Source organism: Crocodylus siamensis, chromosome 15 (assembly GCF_052110815.1).
Source record: "Crocodylus siamensis isolate JL-2025a chromosome 15, ASM5211081v1, whole genome shotgun sequence".
NCBI classification, from domain to species: Eukaryota; Metazoa; Chordata; order Crocodylia; family Crocodylidae; genus Crocodylus; species Crocodylus siamensis.
Genome location: NC_143409.1, coordinates 15,741,309 through 15,763,620, shown reverse-complemented (window position 1 = coordinate 15,763,620; position 22,312 = coordinate 15,741,309). Strand labels below are relative to the sequence as shown.

Below are 22,312 nucleotides of genomic sequence, written 5' to 3'. Positions count from 1 at the left end.
CCCTCCCTGAAATTAGCTCCGGATCCTGCCCCCACACCAGTCATGTCCCATTGGTGCCCCCACCGGCTCGGAAGGCACCAGTCGCCCATGGAATGGAGTATACCCGCAGCAAGTTTCCAGATGACATCGAGCTTGGGGGAGTAGTAGATATGATGAAAGGTAGGAATAGGATTCAGAGAGACCTAGACAAATTGGATGATTGGACCAAAAGAAAATCTCATAAAGTTCAATAAGGAAAAGTGCAAAATCCTGCACTTAGGTTGGAAAAGCCCTATGCACCAGTACAGACCGGGGACTAACTAGTGAAGCAGCAGCTCTGCAGAAAAGGACCTGGGTGGAGGTTACAGTGGACAATAAGCTGAATATAAGCCCACAGCGTGTCCCTGTTGCCAAGAAGGCTAACAGCATACTGAGCTGCATTCGTAGGAGTGTTGCCAGCAGATTGAGGAAAGTTATTCTTCCCCTCTATTCGCCACTGGGGAGGTCACATCTGGAGTACTGTGTCCAGTTTTGGACCCCCCACTACAGAAAGGATGTAAACAAGCTGGAGAGAGTTCAGCGGAGGGCAACAAATGTGGTTAGGAGGCTGGGGAACATGACTTCTGAGGAGAGGATGAGGGAACCGGGCTTCTTAGTTTGCAGAAGAGAAGACTGAGGGGATTTAATAGCAGCCTTCAGCTATCTGAAGGGTGGTTTCAATGAGGATGGTGCTAGAAATGTCCTTCAGTGGTAGCAGGTAACAGAACAAAGAGAAATGGTCTCACATTGCGGCAAGACAAGTTTTGGCTAGATTATTAGGAAAAACCTCTAGGAGGGTAGCAGAACACTGAACAGGTTACCCAGAGAGGTTGTGGAATCTCCACCCTCGGAGGTTTTTAAAACCAAGCTAGACAAAACCTTGGTTGGGATGATTTAGTTGGGGATGGTCCTGTTTTGAGCAGGGGGTTGGACTAGAGACCTCCTGAAGTCCCTTCCAACCCTCTTTTTTATGATTCTATAACAAGGTAATAGCAATAAAGTCAATTTAATCATAGCTGCTACAAAAATCTCAAGCAGCCATGGCAAGGATATGCCAATTCTTAAACATCTTGTTTGTCAAACCTGTAGTATCAACAGTAGGAACAACTAGAAAATTTCAGGAAATATTTAAAACTTTTCCATCCATATCACAAGAACAAACAGATGCTTCCCTTATATGAGGTGTTTTATCTGGTGCCCTCAAGTTTACTGGTTTCAAAATCGTTTGTGTTACTCCTGTCTGATGAACTTTTGCACAGGAATTGAGTGTCCAAAAAAGAAAGGAGAATTCACGTTAGAGGAAAAATGTGCTGGTGTTAGCCTCACCCCATTTCCATTATACCAAACGGCAACTATTTTTCAATTGCGATGCTGTTGGGGCCAGTACCTGAAAGCCTTTCCTGAATGTCCTGGCTGAAATGGGCTTCCTTGGGAGTAGAGCTGCTGGTTTCCTGCAGTGGATGCTGAGGCCATCATTTTTTTATCCGCTAGAAAAATTACAAGAAGAAAAAAAAAATCTCAGGAAACAACAAAGACTATTAGTTGTTCACCAAGAAGTACAACAGTAGAAACGTACCACCTATGTGGGATGGGTAATGCTCCGCTTTAATAATCTATGAACTAGTGCAATGAACAACACTGGAATGAAACCAACAGAGCTGTATGAAAATTAAATGGGGTTCTATAACTCTTGTGTAATTTTCCATTGTCTCCATTTCTTTGGTTAATCTTTCTGTCAAAATTTGTTCTACAGTCTGATTTCCTATACTGATTAAAAATCCTGGCGTTTGCACCACTTCTTCAGAGTTCTGAACTGGAGTTTATCTGAATTTTTCTTCCACCTAAAATGTGGTAATTTCTCCATTCCCATTAGCTCTGTATCCTAGGGAGTGTACATGACAGATATTAGTTTGAGATTACAGATTATTCAGCATGGTCTAACTTCACATCAGTTTTGAGAAGTCTGGTCCCACCTAGCAGAGCTACTTGGTTTGTAGCAGAAGTTACTGAAGGGTTTTTTTATTCCTTGCATCGGAAAGCTATTTGTACTCATTCACTGTCTAGCCTGTTTACGAAACAACTTTGTGGGGCAACAACTTGAATACACATTTTTTGGCAGCTCTGTTACCATTGGCTGAGGTATCCAGAGAATAGTCTACTGATGGACTGTTGAAGAGGGAATAAAGGAATAGACCAGGAAGTGGGGGAAGTAGGAATGCAAGGAGCCTGCGGTATATGTGCTCCTACCCAAGCCCATTATTGAAACACTTCAGCTTCTGCACATTCTGGTATGGCCTGCAGGGTCTGCGGCAGCACCGTTACTACCTGTTTTCCAGGACTGACAAGAGCCCTGGACATAGAACAAGACTACACCATATGTACCGAGACAAAACAAAAGACCGGCCTCTGTCCTAAACAGCTTCTGATCTGCTCCCCTCTACAGGAGTCAAACTTTCATAACCGAGTCCTCCAGGCATTATGTTGGGATTTTACTCAGATCAGGCTGATCTGCAAACCCTTTCAATCCACATGAATTCCAATGAATTCAGCGAGAGTTTTGTCTCTGCAAGGTCAGCAGCTTATACGTGGGTGTGCAAACAGTCCCAAAGGCAAAACTTGAACCTCTTGGGGACTTTGCTCTGAAAAAAACTAAACAGATGCTTGGGTGGGTCATGTACAAGGATGCAGGCATCCCAAGGAAATTCAAGATTAGTGAAGACACACACTGGCACTGCAAATGAAACACATGCAGAGATGCCATTAACTTTTAGGTTCTCCCCTTGCACAGAAACAACAACAACAAGTTTACTCTTGTCACTAATCTCTTTACTTGCCCAAACAGCGCAGGGCAAACATGCTGCCACTCAATTACTTTACTTGAACATTTGTGTGTGTTCAAGCTAAAGGTGCACACTGCTGTAACAGAAACCAAAGCTCTGCAGCTGGCAGCTGTAACAATTCATACCCTTTGGTGACTGGTACAGCAGATCTGCAACAAATTCTCCCTATGGCCAAAGCACAAACTAACTTTGATGCTCTATTTTGCTAAGATATTTGGCTAGTACCTTGAGAAGGAACAGCAAGTCTGTGGTCTGAGAATGTACCTGTATGTAGTATTTGGGAGCCTCCTCTCAATTCTTGCTCAGTGAGCTACAGTTTCCAAAGTGGCTGGCAACCTTCATTTCCTTTTTAACAATATACAATCTTTGCACCACCTTTCTTCCTCCACCTCTTGCAAGTGTTTGTTGCAATGCACCTCTGGTGGTTGTCTAAATAGGGCCCATTTCTTCTCTTTCCCCTATCTTTCTTCTGCTTCCCACTGATTTCATGTGATGTGCCCTTAGATAACAAAGTTTTAGCATAGAAATAGTAGGCCAGATCCCTGGCCAGGCTCCGAGGCCTCTGAGACATGAAGCTACTTTCAATGCTCAGGAATGATGTACCTGTTGACTTAAAAATTCCCTGATGACATGAATTTCCTCAGATGAAATGGAGTTCCCACTCCAGCCCTTTAAGCCATCTGAGGAAAACGGGATGTACAAGCCTGTTTTCACAAACTGCCAAAAGTGCTTCTGGAGGCCGCTGGCAGATGGAGCAGCTAAAGGCAGGCTTTCAGTGTGAACTACCAAGTATCAATGGGTGCCCACGCAAGCGCTTCAAGGACACCCCAAAGAGGTCCTTTTCTGCCTGCGGTATTGACCACAAGCTGTGGGAAACACAGGCTGCAGATCGTGATGCCTGGCGAATCCAATCAAAAAGTCAACAGCCCTCTTTGAGTGTGCATCGAGGAGAAGAGGAGGAAAGATGCACCCTCATCTAGCAGTAATCAACTATACACATGTAACTGTTGCAGCAGGATTTGCCTCTCTGCAATTGGATTGATTAGTCACCAGCGGGCCTGCAACTGGTGTGGGCAGTTACCTTCCTAATACCTTTGTCTGCGAAGAACCACCATGAAGACTGAGCATCAGCAAAGGCATAAACTAGATTTTAGCTCCCTCCTGAGCTGGGCTGAGTATTCCTTTAATCGCATCTCATCTGGCCTATCCATCCTCCACCTCATTTTCTCTCGTGATTTACACCGCCTCTCAACTCTCGCACTATCACAGCAATACACACGACTGCCATTTACTAATACTTCATGCTTTAAGTCTCCTCGTTTGAAATCCTCCCCTACTACTTGCACCTTCTGCCCTCACTAATCACCTATTTAATCTTCCCCTAACGTGGCCGCTGTTTCCATCTGATACCTACCATACCATGATCTGCAGAAGTGGGGCACAGTACTAACACAGAGCTTTATTTCTCAAAATGGTTGCTACTCAAAATGTGTCTATGGATGAAGTAAGAGATCTTTTCTTTCTTAGTCTGATATGCAGGTGATGTGTACCCAACCTCTTTTCCCCACTATATCAAACCTGAATGTATCAGCTCCAAACTATATTACAAACCATAGTGAAGAAACAGGTCTACTATCAACATTACACTAATGTCTGCATGCAGTGTGCAGGTTTGTCAATATTGTTTTTGGACAGTTCATCGCATCTAACTGAGAACCATCCCTTTTTAACATTAAAAAAACCTTGATTGTGGCTCCCATGAGAAATTTAGACAGGGATCATGTCCAAAAAAAAGCACGGCTTGTAAATTGATAAGGATGGAAAGAGAAATGGCATTTCCAAGGACATCACCTCTCCACTAACCTCGCAGCTTGCGAGACCCTTAACCCTAACCCAACCCAATAAGCAGTCCAGAGCTGCCTGAATGTGATCCAAGAAGGCAGCCAAAAAGTAAGATGTTCTCGCTTGGAAAAACATTCTAGTATTTAGGGTTGAAATCTTGCTACCTTCCAGCAGACCCTTTTTATGGCCTCAGTTGTTGACTTCACTGTAAGAGCAGATAGACTGGATGAACAGGAAAGCAGAAGTCCCAGCAACAGGAGGACAAAATATCAAGTCTAGATTGAAGTTACATTGCTTTCTCAGTTTGAAAAGGTTGAGTTATGCATAAGAAACCCATACAGTGAGGTCATCCCCCTGTACCCCTGGAGTTGAACGCAGCAGGCCATTTCCTCCCTTCGCTGCAAGAGACTTGCACATTCATTTATTTAAAACAAATGTGAAAACTTTTGTTTCAGTGGGAAGGTTAAGAACAATAAACAAGTAAAAAACAAACAAGGAAATTATTATAACTAGAAGCAATACAAACATCTGAAAACATCACCTATAAAAATAGGCTTAGAGTTAAAAAAACAAAACCACCAAAAAAATCAACCCCCCCCACAAAAAAACCCTATCTTGATAGCACTGCTACTCCAGTCTTGCTCAATGAGATAAATGGGCATAACACGGTTGGAAAAAGGAACAGAGATATAAGCCTCAAGCCCTAGCAAGTGGATTTGCTTAAGAGTTCCACTGTAAAGGTTTTGCCCAGGAAAAAAAGGATGGTTACTATATAAAAGCAACTCTGATTCAGAAACTGCCAGGGAAATATGCAGCTATATGAGAACAGAGAGCAGCTTCTCTACATGAAGATAGTGCACAGTATTATTAACCTGATACTTTAAATTCTGGAGTTTCCCTCATTCTTTTTGTGGTGGAAAATGCTTAGTTAAGACAAATTGTAGGATACAGACATTCAGACTAATCTTGCTAACTGATCTGTCTCCCACAAATTCCTTAAGGTAGTGTTTTATGTGATGTAACAGCACTTAATACAGTATTAAATATTCAATACCAGAAGCTCTCACTTACAAGTACTTATTCCTGCAAACATCTCAGCAAACCTAGGATCCCTCTCCTGGGAGAAGATGGCATCTGGCTTCTCCACTGACTTTCCACCCTCATGAACATTAGCTGGTATGCTTGGAACAGGCACCTGTTGTTCACATATGAAAAAGAAAACATAACTGTCTCCACCATATTTGATACCAGAACCTCAGGTACAGTCACAATGTATTTGTATTATATTCAACACCACAGTCAACTAGTCTCTGTTCTTTCATGCACAAAGATAAAGATCTATCCAGAGTTATCACCTGAGATAAGTCATAAGATGACAACCCATCCCTCTGATGCACTTCAAGCTCTGCTTGCTGTTGCTGAAGTTGTCTGCAAAATGGGAGGAAATAAGATAATTAAGTTACAAAAAGGAATGGGCTTGGCCTGTTCCCCTTTACATTCTCTTAACAATATGACAAGCAAATGAAACAGCTCTCAAGAATATCTGCTGGCAAGCCCTTTCCTGGAAAAGCACACTATTATTAACGCTTTCTTGTTGAGAAAATCTTTGCCACACATAGTCTGGGTGTACAGGACAGGGCTGCACCCTTGAATTCCCATCAACTTCACAGATACATAAGTGAGTAAGCAACACAGGATAGAGCCCAACCCTTCCCTAAATGATATATTGTGACAATGTCTCTTGGGTATTTTTACATTTAAAGATCACTAGGCAGACCCTTTTCTTGCTCCTATTGAATAAGAGCAAAATTCCTGTTGGCTTGAATGGAAGCAGGATCAAGCCTAGTCAAATGACCAAGAGGAAGCATTATTTCCTCATTTAGTTCACAAGCAGATTATGCCAAATGACTTATAGGCAGAAACGGCTGAGAATGTATAGTTAGCTATCAGAGGTTGTAGGGGACCAAAGAAACAAATACAGTATAACTTCATAAATCCTCGGGACCCAGCACCTGCTGGAAATTTGAAAATTCTGGTTTTTTTAAAACCGGGGGGCGGGTGAGGTAGCAGCGGCCACACACGGAGCGGGGTGGTGGACAGCAGTGGCAGCTGCCGTGTGCAAGCTTCTCCCTTTGTGTCTGGGGGAGCAAAGGGGGGAAGCTTAAGAGTGCCAGATTTTTGAGAATTCTGGATTTTTGATATCTGGATTTATGAGGTTATACTGTACTGAAAAAATACAGTGGTAAGAAATTGGCAAGGCAATAATGAAAAAAAGAAAAGCTTATTGTGTGCAGAACCATTCCTAGCAATCAACCCATTAAACATGATATAGGTTCATTTGTCTGCATCAGAACCTGCATTCTGGTTGTTCTCCAAATGCTTTCTGAGGCAGAACATCTCAAGAAATAAATTATTTTTATATTTACAGAAGACATTGTATAAAATCCATTTCTGTCGACATCTGCTACAAAAAACTCAGGTCTCATTTTAAACCTGAGAAGAATGAAGAAATTATGTAATTTAAATGAATAAGAACCCCTGCAGGTAATAGCCTTAATCCAATTATTACAACTAGAAAAATTAAATGTGCAATACCAACAGAAAATACTTCAAAAGAAACGGACAGAGTTAAAAAACATGCCAGCATAAAGCAACTCAATTTGTCAAAACCTTTTCTCTAAATCCTTGAAACACAGACATAATTTGTGTTCAGTGTCAGGCACTGTTACTTAACTACAATGAACCAGATAAAGTTATCTGAAACCTTGAGATACAACTGGCTGTATTTATAGTCTACAGAAGGTCCAGGGGAACTGGGGGGGGTAGGGGAGGAGGGAAGACACAACATGACGATATAATCTTATTAACTATAATAGCTTATGTAAGGTACAAGTCATATATATATTTTATATCTAAAATAATATACTAAATATATTAAGAGGCATGGTAAAGACCATATATTCATACATATATACACATGCTCTTTACCATGACTTTTAATATATTTAGTTCCTTCTGCAGCAGTTCTTCATCCTGTTTGATTCCCTTTTAAAGACATAACCTCATCCTTTAATTAATGCCTTTTTAAATATCTGGATCGGTGACAGTAGTTATCTCTATATGAATTTTAGAAGTTTCCCAAAACATACCACTAACCATGCAAAATGCAACTGTAGAATAGAACTTTCTTTTATGAGGCTAAAATGTGAACAGGTTAAAATTAAAGGGGAAAATTCTAGAGATTTCAGGGTCATGATTTTGCCTTTAAAATCTATTCTTGCACAAGTAAACTGCTCGACTCCTTTCATAGATTAGATAGGTAGAAATCTTAGCAGTCTAATACAGTCCACGAAAATATGGTTGTCATGAGGTGGGTCAAGATAGTGAATGGAGAAGTGATCCTCACAAAACTGGGGTCAAACTCAGAGGGCTTTGACTACTAGGACAAAGATCTTGAATAGGCCTTTTTTTTTTTTTTTTAAATATACTCTGTGGAGCCAGAGTGAAGTACACAGAAGATACATTCATGCTAACCTATGCCACTGAAAATGCAATGCCAACGTTTGTACCAGGTGGAGCCTTTGTACTAGTTGGGGCTACCAGAGATCCCTGTGGGACCTCAATGCACAGATCACTGTGGCCAGTTCTGTGTCTATATCCACTAGGATCACCATTTAATATTTTAAATATCCACTCCAGGTGGAAAGAAATGTGCGTTTTTTTTAAATGGTGGCTACTTGCACATCCATTAATATGGAAGGTCCAGAAGGAGCTGCAAGTTAACATAAAAAATCTGAGCAGATGCCTTTGAGAATGGGGGAGTAGTAGCTTTAAACTAACTGATCTTTCTCCAAACGCTGACCTTTGGCCAACTACTGAGAAGACTGGGAAACAGGTCTGTTCCCATTTAGCATAACGGGGATGTAGAGTTTAGTGTTGTTATACTGTTGTATGGTCCCAACAGCTCTCCTGACTTCTGTACATCTGGTGTACATAACATATTTACTCACATACCATATACACTTTGCCAAAAAATCAGCACACTGCTGCCCCTCTCCTTTCCATCCCAAGTTGGGGTGCGTGTCTTAAGTGGGGAAGATAATTCTCCACCTGGAACAGAAACACCCTGCTTTGATTCTTGCTCCACCAAGCAGCAGCACTGGCATTTCCATTCAGGCAGCAGAGGGAGTCAATGGCCTTTATGGTTCACTGTTCTTCACTCCAAAGCTGTTAATGATTGCCTTTCCCTTTTAATGGTCTTGGTGTTCCACTAATCATGCTAACCTTTCTTTCGGCAATTTTGCATCCTACTTGCTACTCCTGGTTTCTGCCCTCCTGTTACATACTCCTGGAAACTCTTTAGCTCTTTTCAAAGTCCACTCCTGGAGACGAGTCTTCTGCAGCAGCTAGGGTTTCAACTTTTGGTTAAACAGGAAAGGGAAGGTGCATGAGCTCTGTCCCTGCTCGATACAATCATAATAACTCTATGCAGTCAAAAACGCTTTTTTCTTTATTCTGACTGCCCAAAAAGAGGTGTGCTTCTTATTTGGGGGTGAGAGACATGCAAAAAAATATGGAAAATATTGACTGTTACATGGCAGAAGACATCTCCAATAACGGTTTTGGAGATGGAGAAATACTTGCCCCAAAACTATACGGGTTTGGTTTAAGGCAAAGGCCTAGAGTCATCTCAGGGCATTATGAGTTTGAAACTTTATCCTCTTAAAGAGCAGGACAGAACTATGTGACAATCAAGAAACACTTCAGGCTACATACCCTTCCTTAACTTAACGCTGTTTCTACAGAATACCATCTTTTATCTGAATTTCTTGCCTCCAATAGCTGAAGAGAAGTGAGGAGGATAAAACGTGACTTGCAATGGTTTTGTTATTACTTCCTGTCTTTTGGTCACAACTACTGAGATTATTTATGGCCTAGGGGCTCAGAGACTTGTGACCCTCACACCATGGTCTAAAACTTATTGTGCCCTGTACCCTGCTACTAGGGACATATTGACAGGAAAACCGAAGCCAAAGCTACAACCTGGGAATGAAAATTAGAACAATCAGACTATCAGGCAAATAAAATTCCTGTACGTAACACCCAGTGCTTCAGGCTGTTGCACTCTCCTGAAGGGCTAGTTGGTCCAAGCGATAGGAACAGCAAGCCATTAGGCCCTTCTCTCAAGAAGATACTACAGCTGCAGATGTGTCAGTGGAAGGAAAGGTGTTTCCAGATGCTAAGGATGTGGAGCTCAAAGGTTAGTTGCTTTGTGGGTGGTGACAGTTTTAGACCCGTTGAGAATGAAAACCACTCAAATTTCAAATGATTGGAGGCATACTGCCAGACAAATTCAGATGAGACATTACGTGCATATCTTTCACAAGGAGAGTAAAAGGGAATGGTGGGATCCTGTCCCTTGCAGGATCCCACCAGATGGTGGTGTAGGTACAAGGGCCACCCAGACCTTTGATGCATATACCTAGGTAAGAATTTTTGGAGGAGTAGAGGCTGCCCTGATTGCCCATCCTCCCGTTAGGCCACTAAGACAGAATCCAAAGACCAGACTGAATCCACGACTGCAGTTGTATAAGTACCTGGGAATTGAACCCAGGTTTCCCATGGGATAGACAAGGATTCTACCACTGAACCACAGGGGACTCTTTCAAACCAGACGGTACTTTCTGGAAGATAAGTTAGACAAATTGGAAGTTACAGGGGAGAAATGTTCTGGCCTGACACAAATACTCTAAATATTTCTTTTGGCTTCAATGTCTATAAAAATATAACAGAATACTTTTTGTATCATATTTTGCAAAAAGAAAAGTTAGCTCTCAGGTTATCAGAGGACGATGAGTTTCCCTTGTTGTTTTATCAAACAGAAGTGGAATTTCTAAAAATTAATTCTGTCCATAGAAAGATTTATTATTAAGAAAGCAGAACACACATGGTTTTCCAGTAAAACTCCAGGAGGTAATTTACAGAAAATCTATGAGGAAGTTTTTCCAAACACCATTCTTTGCAGCATAAAGACCCATTATAAATTTGTTGTTAATTCAAAAGCTAATTACACTGGTTTCAATTATTTTTACCATCAACTATCTAGTGCGTGCATCAATAAACAGTATTTTAGGTCTCTTTTATTATGCATAAAGTATGTTTTCTTGATTCACCCACAGATATACAAATAAGCCACACAAAACAGCATACTTAATTAATACCATTTATTTTGCAGGCACTTGTCTAACACTTTCCCACCCTCCTCTATTTGAAAATGCTCATCAGTAAGACTTGTTAAGCTACAACATAAATATCAATGAGCCCACAAGGCTAAATGCAAATCTAGTTTACCAGAAAAAACAAATATTTGAGTACATCTTCACTGCACTGGATTTTGTGTCAACAAGGCTACTCATGATTCAGATTAAAATTTACTAATATTGCAACATGATATTTTAAACCTTATAGAAAAGGTATAATGTTTCTGAGTGAAGCTGCACTAGGAATCTTGCTACTGACATTAGTCTCAATATTCCCTATCAGTCTGCCCTTTTGAATGAGTGAGCATTACTAAGGACCTACTTAATTTGTGGTTTCGTGGATTTCACAGACACCGCAAAATCTGGGACTGTCTGTGAAGTCAACAACAACAAAAGCATTAATAAAAATAAAATGCTGGACTGGGAAGCCAGATGTCCTTTCTGCCAGGAGAGGACGGCGCCAGCTGGTAGGGTGGCACCAAGGGCAGCACACAAGATGGCAACTGCCTCCTGGTCCTCCTCCCCTGCCAGGGCTTCTCCGCCAATCAGTGCTGAGGGGCGGGGCCACACGAAAGTCAGCCAGCAATCACGATGGCAGCCATCCCTTGATCCCGTTCCCTCCCAGGGTCTCTCCATCAATCAGCGCTGACTGTAGAATTAGAACTTTATGCCACATAAACCCATGAAAACTGGTAAGTCCCCCTGCAATTTAGGCAGTCCTCTAATCATTACACACATGGATCCCTTTCTTCATTACATTTCCAAATCGGATATGTAAGGATTGGAGCAGCCACGGTGGTTTCAGCAAAACCCAGCCATCTTGTGCTGATTTGCAAGTGAAAGCCAACACCACCCAGGTTTTCATTTTAGATTCATGGCTTAGAGAAAGCAGTGAAAGATAGATTTTCTGGCTAACAGATGATAGCCAACATAGCAAGTGGTATATTGTCTGGGTCAATAGAGAGTGCTGCATAACTGCTGGAATTCCTGGCTCACTATCAGATTGTGCATAAAACTAGGAAATCCTCTGACTTGACACAGGTGCTCGATGAATCTAAAGGATCGGATAACTAATATTGAGTTGTTGAAGTAAATGCTGGCAAAGAAGGCTTTATACAAAATCTCCCTTTCAAAATGGAGATATTTGTAGGTGAGTATGTTCTTTGTATAAATGCTAGGCTTACCAGATTGTTGTCCTACCTTCAAAGAGGTCAAGAAGAATATGAATTTCTAGAGTGGCCAATTTTCTCAGTAAAGGAGAACAGACTTTGTACACGAGCTATCCTCCTCAGTCTGTTTTATTTACAATAGTGGCACAAAGTTCCTTTTACTACTTTGAATAAAGAGGGACTAATAGAAAAAGCAGCAGCAGAGCATAACAGTGTTTTTAAGAAATTCCACTTTGCAGGTCACTATAAAATCTGTCTCTTTTTATGCAAGTTTGTTGTTTCCCTACTAAAGTTATTATAACTAAAGGATAAAGATCCTACTACAATCTGATCAAATAGCCCACAAGTGGCAGAAAGATGAGAAATTAAAGTTTTACTATCTCTATTATGGACCTGTAATCTCTCTAGCTCTGTTACGCATAAATCTGAAGCACCCAGTGATTCACACAGCGTTCTGTTACTGGTTGTGACCTGTATGGATCATTCAGGCGAAGGCAATGTTTCCATCAAAGAATCTTGTTGCACGAGTCTAGAATTTGTTCATATGTACAAAGAAATACACGTCAGCTGGGAATACAAAAATGAAAATATTAACATCTGCAACGGTCAGAAAACAAGCCATTTCTCCTCTAAATACACACAGGATTTCAGAACTTGCTCACTCAGTCCAGGCGAGGTGGGAGTCATTCAAATGCAAAACAGTCTCTGTACATTAAATCTCACTCACAATTTTTTCTCAGGAAATCAAAGTATTAATAAAACAGGAAGATGTGGTGAGGGAAAGTCTAATATACGGCTCTCCTTTTCAGAAGAACATAGCACAAATGCTAAACATTAAATGCTTCATTTTTCCAGGAAGTTTGTTTTGGATGATTATATCCAAAAGAAACTCAGCAAACTTTTAAGCAAGAAACCAAGTGACCGTTTGAACCTAATGTTTAATTATTCTTCTATATAGAAATCAAGGTTGGAAAGTCATCTGTTACAGGGCCCAAAAGAAGTGGGGGGAGGGCGGAACCCAACTATGATCATCACTGCCCTCTGCAGTCCTCTTGGAAAACTTAAACAGAATTTAGGGACCAATATAAAAATGAAAGTTTTCTATAAACAGGCTATAATACACAAGCACCAATGAATCTTAAAAGAAAATAAATGTATATATTTGGAATATATATATAAATGTATATAATGGAATTTACATTTTCCTGGAGCCTTATCTAAAAAATTTAGGGCAATTTTTTCCCGCCCCACATCTTGATTCTAGGATGATTATTAGGGATGTGCAAAATGGGCTGTATTTAATTTGGATTTGGCTCAAATTGGGGACAGTGATTTGATTTGGCCGAATCCATATCTGAAGATCGATGCTGATTCAGAGAATCAGCGATTCAGCTATAGACACAGCTTTGAATGTTTTTTCTACATACCTTAAGGTAACCAGACATGGCTCATGAATGCTGTGATTGTGGGGCAGATGGAGCATCCCACAGGAACACAGGGGTCCCCCCACATGCTCAGCAGTGGACCTCAAAGTGGACTGGAAGTACTTCCGGTCCACTTCCAGCTCTGCCTGGGAGTGCGCTGGGGGGCCCCACCACACCCTCCCAAGCTTGGCAATTGGCCTGAGGGGGACCCCGGGTGCTCCCTGAGATCCAGGGGGCATTAAGCCAGGGGAAGGGTCCCCCATGCTCTCTGCGGTGGACCCAGAAGTGGACTGGAAGTGCTTCTGGTCCACTGCTGAGCATGCTGGGGACCCCCCCCACTCCTGTGGGACACTCCATCCGTCCCAGCATTGCAGCACCCATGAGCCTCGCTGGTACCTTGAGGTATGTAGAAAAAACATTTAAAGCCGTGACTATGTCTGAATCATCAAATCTCTTGGAATCGAATTCAATTTGGAGAGATTAAAGGGTTTTCTGATTCTATTCACATTCGGCCGCCAAATCGAATCAACGACCAAAGCTTTGCACAGCCTTAGCGATTATCAAATGTATAAACAAATCAAACTGTCTGATTTCTCATGCACAACTGTTTATAGCTATTATAGAGAATATTGTACCTATCTTGTCTTTAGGTCACACAGGTTGTTCAGGCCAATATCCATGTACAGATTACTGAATTACAGATTATCCATGTACTGAAATGCAAAGTAGGTGCAAAATCACTGCATCACATCCATGAGTCATACAAAACGCAGCACACGAACTGGACGTTAATTCTGAAAATGTGGTCCTTAAGATGTTGAGTGTCATGTGTACGCAAGTGATTAGAGGGTAGAAGTCATTAGAACTAAAACACTTTACACCCTGTGCTAAAATACCCAGAAAATCTTAATTCAGTATGTGCCTTGAGTAATAAAGAAACACACTGAGCATAACAAGATCTACTGAGACATTATGGTAAAAACACCATTGTGCGGATCTTTTTGGAGAGAGGGAGGGAACGGAGGATATAATCAGAACAAGACATGGATAAATATGTGTTCCTCCTAATATAGTACTTAAAGTTTTAAGCTTTAAAAATCAGATTTATATCGTCTCATATGTCTCCACAGAAGTAAGGAAGGCAAAACACATTTAGCGATATCATCTTGTATAAAAGATAAAAAGGAAACATCCTCCGCTGAATGAACAGCAGCCAATTTCCAAATTAGGGCTGGTTTGTTTTCAAAACTTACTAAAGATAGATATGACAAGATGCAGAAACTGGCACAATCTTATTCACCCCAGTAGATACTAGGATGCTAATATGTGCAGTCTAGAGCAGTACAAACTAGGTATTCCAGAGGCCAAACTTAGACCTCAAGACTTCTGGAATAAAAGCCTAGTTAGAGCAGTCAGGATCCAGTTTCCAGCAGCTGCCTATAATGCTGGATGCCTGTTCTTGCATACATTAATGATTAGGAACAGACATGTGGAAATGCATTCTCTTTGCACACACAAATATATTTGTATGTGCTAGTCAGACTGGGGGACAACTGTCTCTCTGACTGCTATATCCAGGACGGATTTGTGCTAAATAAAAACCACATCCACTTCTTCAGGAACAATGGTTAGGATATGTGAAAGTGAGGATATTGAGAGTAAGACTAGAAATTTGACCTCTATGGTTTCACTGTGAAGCAGGCTTGGACAACTTTCATAAGCAACAATCTAGAAAATGGGGATCTCAGAGGAAATAAGTATGTACTTCTCATATCAGAGGAAAGAATATAGCACGCGTTTGTAATACACAAACTCCAAAGCCACGGGAGACTTTGTTGCGCTACTGAACCTCTCAGAGAACATCTACGTTAGTTAAGTGCTTGTTCAGCATTCCATTCTCCATCCTAACAGCTCTATGCTTTGAAACTAGCATTTTCCTTTGGGTTAACACTTGGCAAAAACCACAGCTCAGTCCAGAAGCACGTAAAAGATTAAGCTCATCTTACAATAAAAGCCACAAGTGAAGAAACACATTTAAAACCCCCTATAAAATAATGGTTTTATTCTTCCTAGATTTGCTTCAACAGCTGCTGGCTTAGAGAGTGTCAGCAGCTTCATGAAGTTATGCACTGATCGAGGCACTGCTGAATTCTTAGGGATGCTTTTCCTTTGCAAGCAGTTCCCAGATATCAACTTTTGGATTAGACACCTACTTAGTGACATAGTTAATAAATTCTGCAAGCATAACTTAAGACACACAGTAACTTGAACATATGGCTTTCTGACCTTGACAAGTCATTGCATATGCTCAGCCCCCATCCTAAGGTAAGATTCTGATTCTCTTCTCACCCCAGATTCAAAAGGAGCCATGCTGACACTCATAGCCAATGCAATGTTCAGTGTTAGAAGCCAGTATGCTCCCACCCCACTCTATTCAGGCTCCATTTGAAAGCTCTCACTGACTCAAAAACAGTACGGATGACTCAAGAAAATAAGGACAATCTACAACTGGGATGGATGACAATACATAAGAGACTGAACAAAGATTTTAGAGGGTGCCACTCTTTGGAAGTGGTTCCCCAGCTTTCTCTTTGTGCTTATGAACAGCGAGGCCCTTTCTCCAGAATCTCTACAGACCTAAACTGATTTCAGACTAGCTTTCAAGAGGCGAAAGTCACTGAAGCTTGTTACTCACTGCCTACGTTATTCTGTTCAGGGCAGATGTTCTGCCATTGGAGGCCTGGCTACTAGATTAGAACGAAGTGGAGCAGGCTTGTTGGGCTTTTCTGGTTAAATAAATTATAGCTGATTATCTCCGACTCACCTAGACATTAGTTACGGACGCACCGTAGGTTACAGAATTAAATAGAAACATCTACTTGTTTGCTCTTGTAACACATACTAGTACAGATCAATTAAACTGGAAACAGCTAATCATGAGAATCTGCACTTGAGTTTTTACCTGGTTTATAATAGTATATAATGCAACTAGATTAGATGTTCTAAAGAGAGAGTATATGAGATCCACAAAAAACACGTACTTAACATTAGTGTTGGTGCAAATTATGTATTCAATCTCATCAGAATAAGGATTCTGAAAAGTGAAGCTGCTGGTCCTGATCAACATCCATTCCCGATTTTTGGTACGAAAACGATACATCACAGATAAGACTTGGCCTTTCAGTTTCACCACCTGTAAAAGTATTTGTAAAGGTTACTGACAACAGACTATTATCTGACATACAAGCAAACACCACAGTGAGGTGTACAAAAACAAAGACAGAAGAGGAATAAGCACAACCACCCAAAGCCACTCTGTTTGCAGTTAGCTCCTTCAGGAGTAAACCAGTATTAAATTATATCTGCTTCCAATTTGAATGCAAGTACGGTATGCACTCAAGGATTTCCCTTTCAGCCCACCACCAAGGGATTAAAACCCTGGTTTAACATGTAACACATTAACATGTTTTGATAGGAATCAAATTGCACCATCGTTTCCAAGTACAAATATTTTCAAATAAATCACAAGGAAACTCTGTACAGCATGCAGAAACAAATGTCCACAAGATGAAAGATCATTGTACCAGGGCGTCTCATTATCTGCTTCTTCATCTGAATCCTTAGGTCCCTGACAGACCTTGGATTTAAGACACGATTAACTGGTTAATCACATCTTAAATAGTGACCTGGCCACACATTTATTCAATTACTGCCATGATAAAACAAGGAATAAGCCACAAAGGTATCATACAAAATATGTGCAATAACATTGCTGTTGGTTCCTATCACACCTTTAATTGAACATATGGTCAGTGCTCCCAGCCTCCAGAGCACACCAGACCCCCTCCAGGCTCCAGAGGCTGAGAGCACTGGTTAGCTGGGGGTTTCCAGCCGGGGGGTGGAGCCCTTGGCTCTGATGAACTCGCGCAGTTGGAAACACCCATCAGCTGATTGGGGCACTCAGCCAAAGGCTCCCCTGTGCTTTTTCTACTGGAGGCCCCAATCAGTAGGGACTTACTTAATTTGCGGGTTTGCAAATTTTGTGGAAACCACGAAAACTAGGGCTGTCTGCAAAATCCATGAAATTAACCAAAAAACCCAATAAAAATAGAAAGATGGCTCCCCACTGGGAGCCAGTGGTCCTTGCTACTAGCAGGGGAAGGCAGTGGCTGGCATGAAGGGCAACGATGTTACGGCAGCTGCCCACCCATCCCTTCTCGCCCCGCCAGGGCCTCTCCACCAATCAGTGCCGAGAGGCGGGGTTGCTGTGGAATGCCTGCAAAAATCAGCTCTGTGTGCTTGCCGCAATTTAAGTAGGTTCCTACCAATCAGCTGGAGGGCTCCCAGTCAGGGGAGCACACTGGAGCCAGGCTTGCTACTTGCTAGTGCAGGGGGAGCCTCCAATCATGACCTTGGACTCCCCCTGAACCAGCAACATGGTGCAATGGGATCTGATGCTTAAACACACAATCACCCCTTATGCCATGCACATGTGGTATGGCAGGAAGCATCATCATTGGGATCATGCACCAGATTCCATTGAACTTTTCATTTAATGTCTGTCTGCAGCCTTAGCTACAGATCATAGTTGTGATGCACCAAACAATTTAATAGCAGAAGAAAGCTCCTAAAGTCTTTGGACTCTTACAAAACAGACCTGGTTATTAGGGCTGTGCAAAGCTTTGGTCCCCAATTCAATTTGACGGAGATTTGGCCCGATTCAGTGGCCGAATCTCCAAATCTGAATCAAGTCAGAGGACACTTTAATCTCTCCGAATCGAATTGGAATCAGAAAGATTTGGAGATAGACACAGTTTTAAATGTTTTTGCTATGCACCTTGAGGTAGCAGGTGGCTTGTGAATGCTGTGATGTTGGGGCGCATGGAGTATCCCACAGAACCATGGGGGGTCCCCAGTGCGCACGGCAGCAGACCCGGAAGCGGACCAGAAGCACTTAAGCACTTCTGGTCCACTTCTGGGTCTGCTGGAGTGTGCAGGGCAGGAAGGGGCCCACCATGCCCCCCCCCCAGCTTGGCAACTGGTGCCTCCTGGGTCTTGGGGAGGCATCTGAGGTCCCCCCCATGGCCAACTGCCAAATCGGGAGTATGGAGGGGCCCCCCAGCGCACTCCTGGGCAGATTCAGAAGTGGACCACAAAAAGTACTTCTGGTCTACTTCCGAGTTTGCTGCCAAGCAAATGGAGGGCCCCCCCCCCCCAGCCACGCTCCTGTGGGACGCTCCATCCACCCCAGCATCACAGCATTCACAAGCTGTGCTGGTACCTCAAAGTACGTAGAAAAAACATTTAAAGCTGTGTCTATGTCTGAATTGCCAATTCTCTGAATCGGCATCGAATCTTCAGATTTGGATTCGGCCGAATCGAATCAGGGACAGTGATCCAAATCAATGACTTTAACTACTGTCCCTGATTCCGGCCAAATCCGGATCTGAATCATATAGGGCCTGCTTCACACACCCTTACCGGTTATTTGTCACAAAGCGATCCTTTCACTGTTATGCCTGAATATTGTGTCAGAGGAAGTAAGTCATAGAATTGTGGACGTCGGGTCAGAAGGGACCTTGTAGATCTTCATGTCCGACCCCCTGCCTGGGCAGGAGAAAAACTGGGCTCAGATGACTTCAGCCAGGTAGGCATCAAGCCTCCTCTTAAAGACCCCCAGGGTAGGACCCATCACCACTTCCCTTGGAAGTTGGTTCCAGATCCTAGCCGCCCTGATGGTGAAGTAGTTCTTATGGATGTCTAATCTAAACCTCCTCTCCAACCACTTCTGGCCGTTACTCCTTTTTATGCCAGGGGGCACTCGGGGAAACAAGGTCTCTCCCAAACCCTTCTGGTCCCCCCTAGTGAGTTTACAGATGGTCACCAGGTCCCCCCTCAGCCTTCGCTTGTGAAGGCTGAACAGGTTCAGGTCCCACAGTCTCTCATTTTAGGGTCTGCCCTGTTGTCCCCAGATCATGTGGGTGGCCCTCCTCTGGACCCTCTCAATGTTGTCCACATCCCTCCTGAAGTGGGGCGCACAGAACTAGACGCAGTACTCCAGCTGTGGCCTGACCAGTGTTGCATAGAGGGGGAGGATCACCTCCTTGGCCCTGCTTGAGATGCACCTGTGGATGCACGACAAGGTGCGGTTAGCCCTGCCAACCGTGACCTTGCATTGTTGGCCCATGTTCATCTTGGAGTCAATAATGACTCCAAGATCCCTTTCTGCCTCTGCGCTCTCAAAAAGAGAGTTTCCTATCTTATAAGTGTGCTTCCGGTTACTACTGCCCAAGTGCAGCACCCTGACAGTATTGAAGCGCATCCTGTTTTTGTTAGCCCACCCCTGTAACCTATCCAGGTCTTGGTGCAGTCTTTCCCTCCCTACTAGTGTGCTCACCTCACCCCAAATTTTGGTATCATCAGCGAATTTAAACAGGTTGCTTTTCACCACATCATCCAAATCGCTGATGAAGAAATTGAACAGCACGGGCCCAAGGACTGAGCCCTGGGGGACTCCGCTGCCCACTTCTCCCCAGGTCAAATATGACCTGTCCACCACCCTTTGAGTGCGACCCTTCAGCCAATCTGTGATCCATCTGACTGTGTAGGCATCAACGCCAGTCACCCAATTTTATTAATGAGGATGGGGTGGGAGATGGTGTCAAAGGCCTTGCTGAAGTCCAGAAAGACTACGTCCATGGCAACACCTGCATCCAATGCTTTTGTGATCTGATCATAAAAGGCAATCAGGTTGGTCTGACATGACCTGCCCCTAATGAAACTACACTGGTTGCCCTTGAGCATCATCTCTGAGGCTGGCCCATCGCAGATGTGCTCCATGATGATCTTCTCAAAGAGTTTCCCTGGGTCCTCCCTCCTCTCTTTTTTAAAGATGGGGACCACGCTGGCTATCTTCCAATCATCTGGCACCTGGCCCAAGCACCACGAGTGCTCGTAAAGCTGTGCCAAGGGCCCTGCAATAACCCCTGCTAGCTCCCTCAACACCCTGGGGTGGAGAGCATCTGGACCTGCTGATCTGAACACGTTCAGCCCCTCCAGAAGCTCTCTAACCCGGTCTTCCCCAACCTGAGGTCTGGAGGCGTTCCCCTCGAGTCCATCTTGCATCACGGTGGGGAAGTCCTGGTCCCTGCTCAAGAAAACGGAGGTGAAGAATTGGTTAAAGTCAAAATTCTTGATTCTCCAGGACCTCTGTCTCAATACATTTATAGACATGCCAGTCCTTAAAACGCTCTCCCCTCCATTTCTTCCCTATATAACACATGAAGGAGTTTAATCATTCTCCTTAGATGTTTTTGAGGGGCAGCAGCTTCTCAAGTAACTGTTCATTACATCTATGTCCTTTGAAGTCTGTATAGTTAAGACAAGTCAACTCATTTTCTGGGTTGGAAGCTTCTTTGTCCTGTTAATATCTTTCACATGTTGGGGCACAAGAAACAAGACTTGTCTGTAGGTCTTCAACCGTACCACACAAAGGCAAGGTTCTTCAAAAAGATATTTTCTCTCTCAAAAAGTGACCATGCTCCCCCCCATGTGTAAGGTGATTCCAGAAATAAAACATTGAGCCAAGCAAAGAATGCACTTCGGGGACTTTTGGACAAATGGTCACTGGAACGCACGGTCAGTTTTTAAGCAGGACCACATACCGAGTGAACTTTAGGGCATTTTAGGCCTCTATCTTTTGCTTATTATTCTGAGCTGAGGATCTGGCTCTGTATTTCAAAGTAAGGACCTGTTCCTGTATTCACTTTCTTTCAGTTGCTCTTAACTAGTGATGGGAAATGCTTTAAAAAATTACTCTTGCCTTGCCTGTGTTCTTATTCTTTTCCTCCTGCCTGAAGGCAGCAAGGCTCTCATTGTAGCATTATTTTCACAAATGAATGGTACTGAGCATACACAGTTGTGTTATTTAAGTCTCAAAAAATTTACAAAGCCTCCAAAATTCAGTCTGGAGCTCTGAAGGAATCCCAAGGGGGAGAACCTAAACACCGATATCATGAACAAACACAGAAAGGAAAGTGTTAGCCATGACAACGACGATAACAAAAAAAAAAAAAGAGATCACTCCTCAAACGAGGTGAGACAATGGTTACGGGGGTCAGGGGGAAGAAACACATGATTTGGACAAGGAAACAAAGCTCTGTTTAAACCTGTGCAAGTTAATACAAAGATGGTAGAAGATATCTGAAGAACATTGCTAGCTTTTATCAAGAAAACCCTTCAGCATGAAAGCACAAACTAAGAAAACAAAAGACAAAGGAAAATGTTAATGGAAGTGGTGAAAATATGAAGCAAGTAAGCAACAGAGAGAAATAAAACAGTGAACAGGGTAGGTAAAAACTTGGCAAATAACTGGACATTACCTGGTCTACCCCTGATTTGCAAATGAATTTTTCATTACTGTAGAAATTCGGAGTGTCATTGAAAAAATCATCATACATTAAGCTCTATATTTAGGGATGCAAAGTCACAATGAGTACACAAGAGAGAACCTCTAGCTGACAGTAACCTGTTTGGGATGTTTATAACTATACCAGAACAGGAATGTTTGATAATACAAGGCTAAAATCCTGTCCTTGGTGGCACAAGTTTGACTGAAATCAGTGAGACTTTTGTGTCAGTATCTAAACGAAGAATGTAATGTAAGAGTGGGACAGGGTTCTGCAGTGAATAGAAATGAAATCTTGATGACAAAGATGACAGGACAACATATTATGCCCAAATGAGCAATCAGATTGCAA

The 22,312-nt window shown here is 42.6% G+C and overlaps 1 protein-coding gene across 3 annotated transcripts in view; it reads right to left on the bottom strand.

Annotated features, from left to right (window-relative positions):
• ARNT2 (aryl hydrocarbon receptor nuclear translocator 2) overlaps positions 1-22,312 on the bottom strand; it is a 164,542-nt gene that overhangs the window by 16,647 nt on the left and 125,583 nt on the right. For all 3 annotated transcript variants that reach the window (XM_090030185.1, XM_090030187.1, XM_090030186.1), the window contains 4 exons: positions 16,595-16,746; positions 6,056-6,128; positions 5,772-5,895; positions 1,406-1,505 (listed from right to left, as the gene is read on the bottom strand). In XM_090030185.1, coding sequence (XP_089886311.1) covers positions 1,406-1,505; positions 5,772-5,895; positions 6,056-6,128; positions 16,595-16,746 — 449 coding nt within the window. The remainder of the gene's footprint in view (positions 1-1,405; positions 1,506-5,771; positions 5,896-6,055; positions 6,129-16,594; positions 16,747-22,312) is intronic.